At 34.6% G+C, this 14,338-nt stretch overlaps 1 protein-coding gene across 2 annotated transcripts; it reads left to right on the plus strand.

The window, feature by feature from the left end:
* The first annotated feature begins 1,855 nt into the window (after positions 1–1,855).
* On the plus strand, positions 1,856–10,594 carry LOC104110558 (uncharacterized). 2 transcript variants are annotated; one of them, XM_009620084.4, is made up of 6 exons: positions 1,856–1,986; positions 2,746–4,413; positions 4,602–4,844; positions 5,261–5,341; positions 7,837–8,268; positions 10,351–10,594. In XM_009620084.4, exons 2-6 carry the CDS (start codon positions 3,133–3,135, stop codon positions 10,405–10,407), a joined length of 2,094 nt encoding a protein of 697 aa, XP_009618379.1. In that variant the 5' UTR covers positions 1,856–1,986; positions 2,746–3,132; the 3' UTR covers positions 10,408–10,594. The 2 variants fall into 2 exon arrangements, with proteins under 2 accessions (XP_009618379.1, XP_009618378.1); XM_009620083.4 differs by lacking the exon at positions 1,856–1,986 and adding an exon at positions 2,019–2,252.
* The last annotated feature ends 3,744 nt before the right edge of the window (positions 10,595–14,338 follow it).

Genomic DNA, 14,338 nt, shown 5'->3' on the forward strand with positions numbered 1-14,338 from the left:
AACTATGAGCCAGGGCAACTTGTGGTTTCAAAATTACTACTACCTGTGGTTCATAATATATAATCTTCTAAGGTTTTCTTGCATTTTAACAAAGATGAATAGCCTTAGTCATAAAATTATATGTTCAAGTTATTCTTTATTTCTTTTAAATATCTTAGTTAATTGACACTTCACTAAGAGTGAGTTTGAAAGAAAATAAAGTAATAAATGCATTTTTTCTCTAAAACTCCAATGTACTAGAACAAATTCAATTTACTAAAACATTACTCCCTCCATTCCAAAAAGATTTACATTATTTCTTATGAATTTGACTTATATACATCGATAATATAAAAAAAATATAATATCAAATTATATTTGTATGAATGCTGTTTAATTTACTAAGTTATCACTCCCTAATGATTCAAGCGAGAAAATCGAAAAGGAGGACGGATCTGTTATATTTTTTCTAGAGTGACGGTAAAATTTATCAAATTAAAATAACAAAGTGGTAACTTGCTGGAACATAAATTTTCTGGTCATTTTCAGTTTTTTCACATTAATTTAGTAGACATGAAATAATTTGCAATTCCATCATTTAATGAACTGCCTCAATATAGAGACTTACAAATACGGCACACTTAAAATAAATGCGAGGAGTCAGTTGGCACTTTTTTGAAGAACTTGCTGTCCCTATTTAATTGTCTTTAGTTTTTCTTTTTATCTTGTGTTGTTCCACAAATTTTTTTTCTCTTTTCTTCAAGAAAACAGAATTTTCGTCATTTCCTCATTTGAAAATGTATTTCTAGACTCACCTTTTTAATCAATGATAAAAATGTATCATTGAGCTGAGCATGTTTTCTGTTCAAAGAAAGTTCTAAAATTTTCTTGACTTTCTCTTTACTTATGGACACATGCCATTTTTTAACACAATAAATGTTAATTTCCACTTTAATACCCGTGCCAAATCAATTAAAATACTTAGATTGAGAGGATGGAATTCTCAAAATTTTGAGTGGTTCAATTCAATCCATTGAGTGGATAAATAGTGTTATGAAACCATGGTATATTGAAAAAGTGTAAGGATAAGAGCAATATCAACATCAGAAGGTAGAGTCCACTGCCACAAATGCCGACGAATTAGAGACAATTCGCAACTTGGAGTCTCTATACAAAACACGTATTGCATACTTGACCCCTCTTTATCTTTAATGGCCATCGACTAAAACAAGAAATATAATTCAATTTTGGCCTAACTTTGCTCTCTATGCAATAGCCCTTCAAATTAAGCTCAGCTCTCATTTTCTTGCCCCTTTAGGTTACCATCATACATTATTGTACTAATTTCAAATGGCAGCCCCAATATATTCTTGTGCTATTTCATATCAGACCCTTCCTTATCTATTTGTTTCACCTCCCCAAAGCTCTAAGTTAACATGTGTTGATTTCAAGCGAAAGAGGTTGAAAATTCAACTTTATATTTTACTTTCAGTAATAAGTTTTTATAGTCATATTCTTAAATGTTAAAAGTATTTTTTCCCCTCAAGTTGCCTTATAGAAGTACCTAACTTGCTGCTTTATCTCTGCCTCTTTTCTTCTGGTAGCAATAATATGATAAGGTGAAAATGAAAGTAGTACACTAACATTTCTCTAGCAGATAAACTTAGTAATAACTACTTTAAGATATTATACAACCATTATTAAGTAATCTAAAAATCAAAATAATATCTTAATTTTCATTTATTATCAAAAGTGTAAATATCAAGAGACCAAAGGTATATAACTTACAAAAATTTCCAACTTTGACGACCATCATTATTAAACAGTAAGCGTTACTCAATTTGACCAAACAAGGTACACCAAATGCTGCATAGAGTACCGAGAGTAAGGTGCATTGCACTGGCACCTTCTTTTGTTTTTTTTCCTTCCGCAGAAACAGAAATAAAATTAAATGGTTAAGGGGACACTTTGGAAGGAGAGAAAGGGAGAAGGAGGCGCAGTTAAAAGGTAAAGAAGGAGGAGAGAGTATAACAATAACAACAAATACAAAAGCCAATAACCACAGGAAAAAAGAAGAAGGGAAATTTCATTTCTCTTATCTATTCGCCTCTACAAATTTTTTCCTGATAATATATATATATATATATATATATATATATATATATATATATATATATATATATATATCTTTCGATACTACATATAGTACCTCTCTCCTTTTTCTTCTGGTTTTCATAGAGATGATTTCTGGTGCCTCCGTTTTGTTTTAATGGGTATCTTCTGAAAATAATCTTCTCCTCTTTTTTCTCCCCTTTTCCCCTTTCCTTATTTGTAATTAATCACTTAAAATTGTTAATTTTGTTTGATGATGATGATTGATGGAGGACTTGATAACTGAAGATGATCGTATTATTGTTAACTGAAAACTTGAATGTCGAAGATACTTTTCAAGTTATTTTTCATAGGATTTTAGAGGAAATGAAGGAGAAAATTGCAATTGATCGCTACTTTTTTAGCTCATATAATCTGTATAGTTCACATATTAATTATTGATTTTGCTGAAAACCGCCCCTAGCTATCTCTCTCTACGATCAGTCTCATTTTAGATCGGATTAATTGAAACTTTCATCAGATAAATCCTACGGAGATTTTAGGTGATCATAGCAATGTATGTTAAATAGCTAATATGTTTTCAGCATTTTCTTTTTTGCAGATGATTAGTTTGACTAGGAGACAGGACTAATGTTTCTACATTTCCTTTTTCAGGATTTGGTTTGATCTTGTGGAACGAATCATGGGTTGCAAGTCTAGTATATTACAGTGGTTTGAAGCCTGTGCTTATTGTTCTTACTTCCTATTCAGGTCGAATGTAGATGCTGGATTGTTTGATGAAACGTTTCTGGGAATTCCGTTGATAGATAGGTAGCGTTATCGAGTGTGTGATGATAGATAATGTTGTAGCGTTTACCTAGTTGTGCTGCATTTAGGTTTGTTCCATTGGTAGGAGATTGAACTGCTGGTAATTTCATGGGGCTGAGATTATTAGATATTGAATTTCTGTAAGACAGGAGATAGAATTTATGTAGTGTAGTAGATTAGATATTTGAGATTTCGACAAGAAGTTTGTGAGAAGTAACAAATTTTAAGTTAGAGATGGGGTTGCCTCAAGTGCCCTCCAGCAGTGCTGCTGAGGAAGTGGCCACATCATTGAGCACATTTGTTCAAATTCCTGCTAGATTTGCTGGCAATATGAGCAGCTGTGATATGAGTGGAATGCACATAAGTTGCCTTAGCAATCGCACATCAGCAGCAGATTTTGCATTCGCCTCGTCTAGGGATATTTCGAGGGATGCTGATGTTCTTAGTATTCATAAAGATGGTTTGACAAACATGCATAAATTGAGGATTGACTCTGCAGAAAAGCATGGCTTCTTAACCCATAATGGTGCAAGGACTACTACCCAGAGTCCTGCGTCAAGGATTGTCGGGTTTGAATCAAAAATTGCGATGAAAAGCGCTGCTAATTTATTCGAAGCAAATCCATCTGATGATGTTCACTCATCTACTGTGGTTCGGGACATTGACAAAATGAATGAGACTACAAATTCATTAGTTAGGAAACGCTTGTTGTCACCTTTGAATGGCATGGTTCTTCCAGATAAATTTGCAGGTGAATCTCTGGATATTGGTGGTAGTACTGTTTTTAGGAGTAATTCCAACTTCACATTTGATAAATATGGTGCTCCCTCACAAGAACATAAGAAGGCTCATATAGGCAACACAAACAACTTTAGTAATAAAAATTGGTTCATGCCATCTTTACCTAGGGGGAATTGTTCACCAAATGAGACCTATGGAGGAGTCTCCCCTTTTGTCACAGATGGCCCTTTGTTCAATGACGAGGGGCGTGAATCTGAGATTCTGTTTACTCCTCCTTCCCCTGGGTTAGATTTTTGTGCAGATATGATAAAAACACAGTTGAAAGATGGGGCAATGCACATACCCGGAAAAAATACATTCTCGCCACCACTGTCTCTTTCTCCTCTTGGACCAAAATCCCATATGAGGGTGAGACGTTCTGAATGGTTAAGGAATTATTGGGAGGATCATGACGATAACTACTTAACTTTGAAGGATGTGGAACATTCACTTGATCGAAGTCTTTCAGATATTATATCTCCCCGGAAAGAAGAGGATTGCAGAACGGGAAGTGATTTTTTCCGAGATGTTGAAGTTTTTGAGATGAACTTTGAACGTCTCGCGCCTGAAAGTATAAGTGCCATGAGGCGGTCCAAGTCACAAAACTCAGCTCCGACAAATCAATGTGCAAGATTTGGTAGAAGTCTTAGTGGACTGTCTGTAAAAAGGTCCTTAGTTGGTTCATTCGAGGAGTCACTCTTATCTGGTCGTTTGGCATCCAGCGTAGTGAGCCAGGTGGATCTTACTGCCTCAATTATCTAGAATGATGCTATTAGTATTCTTTCAGATGTCATCCATTTTATCCTTGGTCTTCCTTTAGTGCATTAGTCTTCCTTGATCTCTTTGTTTAAGCATTCATGCCATGATCTTGTAAATGGTTCGCCGAATTGCTTTTGTTGACAAATTGTAATATACTCGTGCAGAGAATTGATGGTTTTCTTGCTGTCCTTAGTATCACTGGAGGAAATTTCTCACCACATCCCCAGAAGCTTCCATTTGCAGTAACTAGTGTAGATGGCGATAACTTCTTGCTGTACTACTCATCAATAGATCTTGGAAGACCAGGTAGTGAGGGTAAAGGCTCACGAATCAGGAACTCTAGCACTAATGGTTCACAAACAAACAAGGGCCGCATACGTATACCGATGAAAGGGCGCATACAACTGGTATTCTGCTCCTATCCTCTCATCTTGCGTGTGCATGTGGAATTGCCTTATTTTAATGAGTGTAATTTCCGTGTAAAAGAGATAGCCCTGAAACATATCTCTGCTCTGGGAAAAAGGAACCCATCCTTGTAACTCTAAGCACTCTATCAGTTGCATTTGCTAATTTGATGAAGAAAAAATGGTTTGATATTGAAGAATTTAGTGTTCCTTCTTCTGTGCACAAGTTGGTCCAGACACCACTATTATAAGAACAAAGTAGAAATTTTCCTTCTTTATGACTGCTACAGCTCTTTGTGACATCTAGTTATAGGAGACATACATTTTTTGGTAATTTTTGCTTCTGGTTTGAACATAAATGTTCTTTATCTTTCCTGAATTCATTATGTATAGTACAAACTTTTGATTGCTATTTCCAGGTTCTCAGCAATCCAGAGAGGACACCTATCCATACATTCTTTTGTAGCTATGATTTGAGTGACATGCCAGCTGGTACTAAGGTAGGTTCAAGCTGTATTACCACTTTGAGGTGGGATTTTTTATTTGTTTTAAGGTGAACTTGAGGTGGAGAAAGGCATGTAACTTTGATATAATTTAGAGAGCTTTTGTTGTTTATCATAGTTATGCAACAAGCTGCATTTCCTCATCTATTCACTTGAAATATTCTCTATTTGTTCAGCATGCAGTTTCTTTCTAACACTCTCTCTATTCCTTTTTTATGATGGTGTTTGATTGGATTGTTTAAAGTGTGAATTTGACTTATTCATTATATTAGTGGTAATAAAGGAATTATTGAAGTAGTGGTTGAATAGTTTATTTTATGGAGAAAACATCACATCAAGTTGAAAAGTTGAATGGTTAAGTGAATATTAATGCTTGAAAGTTGTTAAATTTATATAGAATAATATTATTAGTGAAATTGCATTAAACATTTTGAAATGTTCAAAAATGAAAAGAGTGTCATATAAATGGAATGGAGGGGAGCTGCTTATTTCTTTATTAACGAAAGCACTTGAAGCTTTTAATGTCTTGTTGATTATATCAAACTAGATACCATAGACAAATTACAAAATTTTTTAAATGCGCGGCAAAGATCGATTGCTACCTTATTTTTCCATCACTTAGGTTTTGCTTGGTCAAATTTATTAGTGACATGTTATTGAATAATAACTCCGCAAAAATGTTTTTATTTTGGAGGGGGTTTCAGTTGATATCATGCTTTGGTTGACCTGCAGCCAACATTGTGTATGAGCCATATTTAATCTCCTTATTGGAAAATATCTAGCATGGTCATCAGTTTATTTGCTCAATTTTGCGATGGAAAATGGCTTAAATCCATGAAGCATCTGCATATGCTAGATAATTAATCTATTCACGAGCTTTAAATTGAGAGCAGAACTAATGTTATGTCGCAATGAAAGCTAGGCCTTAAAAGCCGAACATATAGAAATGCAAATGTTAAGGTTGAATGCGTTGTCATACTAGTTTTTACAATTGATCACATTAACGGGTGCAAATAGTAACATAGAGGGTAAAAGGAGAGATTAGATAGTTTGGCCATATCTGACGTAAACCTCCAAATGCACCAGTCTATTAGTGCGCCACTACGATGATTGACAGTATTAGAGCAGACTCTGTAGACCTAAAAGCACATGGAAGAAAGTTGTTACAAAAGTTTTATGATGCCTCAAAATCCATGCGAACTTAGCGAGAATAAATATGAGGGAAGTAATGAGTCCATATGGACTATATCAACTAGTTTGGATTAAGGTTTTGTCGTTATTGGTACATCTTTACATTAGGTTTGGTGTTTGACATGAGCTTTAATATGGCAGATTATGTCAATGCAGGGATAAGCGTGAGATTTAAAATATCTCTAATTGTAGTATTCTAAGAGGAAAGTTGTTACAAAAATTTTATGACCCCTCAAAATTCATGCGAACTTAGCGAGAATAAATATGAGGGAAGTAATGAGCCCATATGGACTGTATCAACTAGTTTGGATTAAGGTTTTGTCGTTATTGACACCTTTACATTAGGTTTGGTGTTTGACATGAGCTTTAGTATTGCAGATTTTGTCAATGTAGGGATAAGCGTGAGATTTAAAATATCTCTAATTGTTGTATTCTAAGTTATCTTAAAATACAAATCATTGAGCATTGAAATGAAAGGAGCCAATAGAGTAGGATAGATATAGAGGATTCATATAGCAAACTACTACTAGTTTGGGATTGTTGGTGTGTCGATGGTTGTTATTTTGAAGCTAATTCATTGGTTGGATCCATGCTTTTTGAAGAGTAAGGAGGAGTAGGAAAGAATATGAGTTTCCTCTGCATCATGAAGTCTGAAGTTGCAACAAGGCGAAAATCTTTGACAAGTTTCTCAGTAACCTCTTGCCATGTGGGTTGTTGTATGAAAATCCTAAATTTATGAGTTTTTTCATATCCTTCAACTATTAAGCTTCCATCTCTTTGCTTTCCTTGGCTTCGATTCAGCATAGAGGGTCTGGTGAAACAGTAAGTTGAAACAAAATAGTTTCTCCAAATATTACGCCGTTGCCATAGCCTTGAACACTTTTTCTTTTCATCACTATTTGAACTCCATTGCATGAAGCATTGTTCTTCAGCCAAACTAGTGAAACAGGGGATCACTAGCCAATGCAACTGTTTGTCTGCAGCCCAATTGTTGCCTGTTGATTCCTTCACTGGTCTTAATGATTTGGTCCGCTGAACTATCTTTGCAAGCGATCCTGGTTTCAGTTCACTGTAATTGAATATTTGTTTTCCTAGTATTGGTATTGGATGATCTCTGCATGTAAATGTGTAACTGGAAGATAGGTGCAGTTGTGTCCAGCTAACACAATTTCGTATATGATATTTTAGTGATTACTTTGGTTTTGATGGGATATACATGGAGCATTAGATTAAAGTCATACTAGCATTTATGTGAATCCATATCTGACAATGGTGATCTCACTCTAGTTATGTGATTGCAGACATTTTTACGTCAAAAGATTAACTTGTCGCTGGATAAAGCTGGAAACAAGAGTTTAGATAGAAAGATGGATAGTGGACCACCTTCAGTTACTAGTGTTGAGGATTCTATGCTGCATAACAGTTCAATTCTGTATTCTAGCAAATCTCATGGTAGTGGCGAGGCAGGCCATCCTGGAACCAAACCTCTTAATAACACTTCAAAGGTGAATGATAGTACTGCTAATTCTAGCGTTCTTCGTTATGCTCTACATCTCTGGTTCTTGTGTCCCTATCCAAAGAAGAGCTCAAAATCAGGTCTTCAGTGCAAAAATGATCAGTCCTCTCCGACAGTAAGAAATGTTATGGACACTGAAGGGGGAAGACGATTCTATTTGTACAACGATATGAGAGTAGTTTTCCCTCAACGACATTCAGATGCTGATGAAGGCAAGGTATGTCTAACATGGTATATGGTTTACGCTGCATTATCTATCTACTGTCTGCTAAAGCATCTATAAATATCATAGAAAGATTTAGTGATGTTGGACTAGATTGACCTCTGAGGTGCATACTGTTTACCCTGTTGCCTCAGTGTGTTGACTGGATGTTATGCTGGGTTGAAATTGGTTAATATGAAGAAAACTATGTTGTGATTACTAATTTAGACTTGTTGGTGTGTGGATATAATTCCTCAGCTCAGTTGGAGAGGAGACACATTTATTTAATTAATTTTGTGTTTGCAAATGTCTGCAACTCGTTCCTTAACGAGCAGGTGATTAATTTTCTTATGCGAATTCTGTGAAAGTATTCTTTGTTAATTGGTGGCATGAGACTTGGACCTTTGTTCAAACCTGTTGAGAATTGTTTTTCTTGAGCCGAGGGTTTTTGGAAACAACCTCTCTACCTTCATAAGGTAGGTGTAAGGTCTGCGTACATTTTACCCTCTCTAGACCCCACTATGTGGGAATACACTGGGTATGTTGTTGTTGTTGTTGTTGTAGGCTTGGACCTTTGACTTTTAACCTTTAAATTAGATGGTTCACTCAATTCAACGTGGTATTTTTGTCGACAGAGTTGTTAGGTTTTAGTGTCATTGCAATCCATTAACAAAATTATTTCCATGTGTTTGGTTGTAAGAGGCATTTTGTAGACCTAATTAATAAGTAACCTTGTTCTCTAGAAGGGACCCAGGGATTTTACAGTCGCTGGTGTTCCACCATGAGAGGCCCTTAAATTTAAGTTCCACCATGAGAAGAACCGTACTTAGTGATTGTGTCCCTTGGTGAGAGGAGATCGGGCGAGTGTAGACAACGAGCAAAAGAAAGAAAAGAGAAGGATTAAGGCAACCAGATTTCATGAGTTGTGTCGTGGGCGAGAGGAAGTCAGGGTGGGGTGTAAAGAAAAAGCAAAAAGAGAAAGAAAGGATCAGTGATAACAAGAAATTTGTCTCACATGGGTGTTTGAGCACCCACCTGTCTCCATATGGGTCTGCGGACCCTGACTGTTCTTGCTCAAACAGTTTTAGTTTTCAGATGAGGTGGTCACAAAATTCAACATGGTGGTGTCGCAGCGGGTCAGGGTCAGCAGATAGATGTTTTTGGTTTGAGAATTACCACCACCTTGCATAATATGTATTTTCGTACTTGGCCCAAGAAAAAGAAATGGTCACACTAAATTTTGTGTGTTGCATACCTAAATAGTTAAATAAATGCGTCGTTCATCTAACAGTTCATGAAGCGTTATTACTGTTTGACATGCCACATCTTATCGTAATGTCCGTGATTATCTGGCTTCATATCTCTTTGCTGGCACGGCTCTCTCTATGTATCTGAATCAACTCACTTATTTCTCCTCTGCTCATAGTTCAGTCCATGTCAGCCATGAGGTATGTTGTATTTTATTAGCTCTTGTTCAGTCTGTTTAGTCATCCTGTTAGAAATTGGCAGTCATCAGGAACATTAAGGAAACTTAGTCTCTACAGAGAAAGAAAAGAACAACATTTCACATTCAGACTAAGAATCATGACAGTGCCATTGTCATTTGATTGCCATCTTCTCCATTTATTGCAACTACAGCAAGAATGGTCTACTGCCAAGTGCCAACCATCCAACCTCTGCTTACTTTCTCCCAAAATGGAGAACTGTGTATTCTCCATTGGAACCAAATGAAGCTAATCTTATGCCTGTGTGGAGTGGCATGCTTTTGGTCATTAATATGTGAACCAGAAAATTTTAGCATTTGCTTTTCAAACATAATAGTATGAGATTCCCCATAACTCGATAATCACGTTCATCATTAATAAATGCATGCATATTCATAATTGCTTGACAATGTTTTTGTGCTTGTTGTCTGACTTAGACGGAATTCCCTTTGGTTATTGTCTTCATTCTTCTGTGGAAGAGTATATTGTCCTTTGGATGCAGAACTACATATTGTTTGGCACTGTAGAGGGTTGCCTGCCTTCCATTGTAATATCAGAGAAACCCAGTTAGTTCAATGGGCACTAATTACAAACCATGTTTTTAAAATTGCAGTTGCATGTGGAACATCATTATCCAAGAGATCCCAAGTATTTTGACATCAGCGACTGACATGGTGACTTATGGATCTCTCACCAACTTGTTTCCTTTGTACATAATTCCCAGTTATCTAGCAGATGGGGCCCCTAAACTCCCATTTCACCTGTAAATTCTTTTGAATAAATAGTTCTATCATTGACCTGTACAGAATTGTACATAAGAGCTTTCTACCATCAATGGAAAACAAAATTTTGATTCTTTTTTTTAGGCCAAATACATACGTATCCCCTTAAAGTTGTCACGAAATTTCATTTAGACACTTCAATTAGGTTACCCAATAGACACTTAAAGTATATAAACCATGTTCCTATTGAACACAAATTTGACATTTTCAAACCAATACAAGTGTGTGCATCTCACTTTCCGGGGACTCTTTCGGCAAGTCAAACTAATTAAAAAATTACAAATCAGCAAAAAAATAAGAGACGTGTCAGAAATTAAAAAGATGGCCAACAAAGAAAAGATTTTTCCATAACTCTTCTTATTCATCTTCTTCCTTAGGATACATACTGCATTCCCGTCAAACTCTTCTCTCCTATTGAAGCCGGCAAATTTGTTTACTGTTGATGCTAGCCTTCTCATTTTCTTAGAGAAACATTAAAATCTTTTAGAAAAATAAAAATTATCGTTTTTCCCTTTTGTTATCCCTTCTCCCCTGGATATTTTTGATTGATTGGAAGTTTTCTTCTTTATCTTTTATTCAAGCTTGGTGTAGAACTTTGTCAATCTTTAGATTTGCTGTTATACTATTTCCGAACCAAAACCTCCCTCCCCTCGTCATCTTCTTAAAGGGAAATTTAATATCTTTCGATCAAATTCCAGCAAAAATCGACAATTAAATGAATCACAACTACAATAGTACATCAACATATATTATAAGCAAATTAGTAAGAAATATTTTCCACCAAAGATGATCCGAAGCCAGACCCAAATACGGCTCGTCCTACTATGAACCCAACTGGTGTCTCCAGCGAAGCTAGGTGGTGGGGATAGCGAAAGGATACATTTTGAGTTTCAGATCAATACCGAAAAAATATTTTAATAGCTTTTTATTTTCATCCCAAAATAAGGTAGAAGGATTCATCATTGGCCATAATAAAAAGAGCTAAAGGAATCAAATTGCTCTTCTCCATTTTCTTTCTATTCGTTGTCTATTTCTCTATTATTTCTCTCTTAAGTAGTAGAGTGGTCACGAAAGGAAGAAGTTGATAGCTGGGTTTTGTTGAAGAATAACCAGGAGAAGAGAGAGAAGAAGATTCAGTTACTCACGCGTCTAGCTCAAAGTGAGAATCACTCCTTGCTACATATGCATGAGGTGTTCAATAGGAACATTGTTCATATACTTTAAGTGTCTAATAGGTAACAGTTTTAGTTGAGATGTCTAAGTAAAATTTCGTGATAATTTTAAGGGTACGTATGTATTTTTCTTTTTTTTCCTTCCTTTTCACTATTCTGAAGTAGTGATGTAAATCCACTTGCGACTTGGCACTGTTGGTCAGACTGGACTGCCATATCTTCGAAGTGATTGGATAGTTCACTCTCCAAATGGAGTTGAAATAATATTTGAAAATTCAAAATAAAGAAACAATCTGATTTTCTAAATAATGACTTTTTCAGAACTACACAATAGGATGAAGACACTCTCGATTATTAAATTTTATGGGTGGTCATTCAACTTTGTGTTCATTACTCAAAATTTACTTTTTTTTTCTATTACGTGAAAGGTAAAAATTGCACGGGCGCCTTATTTGGGCGCCCTCATTTAACCTATACCCACTTTTTAATTTTTTTTTAACTTGTACCCACTTTTTAAACAACTTCAGGCATCTTTCACCTCCTCCTTCTCCTCCTTCATTTTCTTCTCCTCCTCCTCCTCCTTCTTCTTCTTCTTCTTCGGGTGACAATGATTTTATATGATGGTTGCGAACATATTTTAATATTGTTTATGATGTTTTACAATGACGAGCTGTTATGAAACTTTATTTTTTACTATTGCTTAGGGTTTCTTCCTTTTCTTTTTCTTAATTGCAACATGGATTCATTAGATTTATTGGTGTTTTGACAAATTGATGATTGTGGTTTGTTCCTGGTGATATTTGGAGGTTATGTTTCAAATTTGAGTTCATTTGGAGTAGATTTAGGTATTAAATCGTATATTGGATTGTTATAATTCGAATAACAATTTTCTATTTCTGGGTAATTTGCACTTTAGGCCTATTTGGCCTTAAGTGTATAAAAACGTTGGTTGCACTTCAGACCTTTTGGCCTTAAGTGCATCTAAAGTGCAATTTTACACTTCAGACTTATTGGCCTTAAGTGTAGCAAAACGTTTGTTGCACTTCAGACATTTTGGCCTTAAGTGCATCTAAAGTGCAATTTTACACTTCAAACTTATTGGCCTTAAGTGTAGCAAAACGTTTGTTGCACTTCAGACCTTTTGGCCTTAAATGCATCTGAAGTACAATTTTTCACTTCAAGACTTATTGGCCTAAGTGTAGCAAAACGTTTGTTGCACTTCAGACCTTTTGGCCTTAAGTGCATCTGAAGTGTAATTTTTCACTTCAGACTTATTGGCCTTAAGTGTATGAAACCATTTGTTACACTTCAGACCTATTTGGCCTTAAGTACATCTGAAGTGCAAATTTTTACTTCAGATTTATTGGCCTTAAGTGAATGAAAACGTTTGTTGCACTCCAGACTGTTTGGCCTTCAGTGCATGAAACCATTGGTTACACTTCAAACTTATTGGCCTTAAGTGAATGAAAACGTTTGTTGCACTTCAGACTTTTTGGCCTTAAGTGCATCTGAAGTACAAATTTTTACTTCAGACTTATTGGTCTTAAGTGCATCTGAAATGCAATTTTTCACTTCAGACTTATTAGCCTTAAGTGCATGAAATTATTGGTTGCACTTCAGACCTATTTGGCCTTAAGTGCATTTGAAGTATAATTTTTTCACTTCATACTAATTTTTTTTAACTTCAGGCCCGATAAGTCTGAAGTTGATCGTAAAGTGGGTACGCTTGTAAACTTTTTTGCAAAGTGGATATAGGTTCAATTGTGACCCCAAAACCGGGTATAGATGCAAAAGCCCCACGTAAAAATTATTCAAATTTGTGTTCATTACACAAAAGTCACTTTTATTTTCTTTTGTTACAAAAATATCATTTTACTATGCTCTAGTTATCACAATAATCACTTTGACCAGATTTTACAAATCTTTCACCTGAAAAGTCTATTATGCCCTTGACATTATAAATCCTCCCATTTATGTAATACCTTCTATATTATATGCTATATAATATAATTTTACCCAGATATTTTACTTATAATTAAAATAACTTAATATTATTTTATTTATTATTTTTATAATATATTCATAAATTTAATTTTTTCTTAATATTAATTTTCAAGATATTTAAGTAACATTATTAAATTTGTCAGTAACATTACCGTGAACAAATCTCAAGTCTACATTTTTTATCATGCTTAACGAAAGATGTTTAATGAAAATTAAAAAATCAAAGCTCATTGATTTATCACCCAAGCCATATCTATTAATTTAATAAATAAAATACCCACATTTAGCATTATGATACATCAGATTAATACTTTTAAATAAATAATATTAATAGATAAAGCTTTAAAAAATTTAATATTAAATAGAAATATCTTTGAAACTTCTTTTAAATTTTTTATTGACTATAAAAAACTATCATTTGTTAAACAAATCTGTTTTTATTATTTTATATAAATACTAAAAAATGAATAATTTTTTATCATTTTTATACTTAAAATATATTCATATTTGAATATGATTAAACAAATTGAATGCCATGAAAAAAACTAAATATATGGATATATTATAAAAATAATAAATAAAATAATTTAAAGTTATTTTAATTATAAGTAAAATACATAGGTAAAAATATATTATATCGTAT

Source organism: Nicotiana tomentosiformis, chromosome 3, assembly GCF_000390325.3.
Source record: "Nicotiana tomentosiformis chromosome 3, ASM39032v3, whole genome shotgun sequence".
Taxonomy (NCBI): Eukaryota; Viridiplantae; Streptophyta; class Magnoliopsida; order Solanales; family Solanaceae; genus Nicotiana; species Nicotiana tomentosiformis.

Coding starts and splice junctions, on each gene's coding strand:
- LOC104110558 (XM_009620084.4), top strand. CDS start 3,133: ATGGGGTTGCCTCAAGTGCCCTCCAGCAGTGCTGCTGAGGAAGTGGCC. Junction 4,414..4,601: donor CATCCAGCGTAGTGAGCCAG/GTGGATCTTACT, acceptor ATACTCGTGCAG/AGAATTGATGGTTTTCTTGC. Junction 5,342..7,836: donor ACATGCCAGCTGGTACTAAG/GTAGGTTCAAGC, acceptor ATGTGATTGCAG/ACATTTTTACGTCAAAAGAT.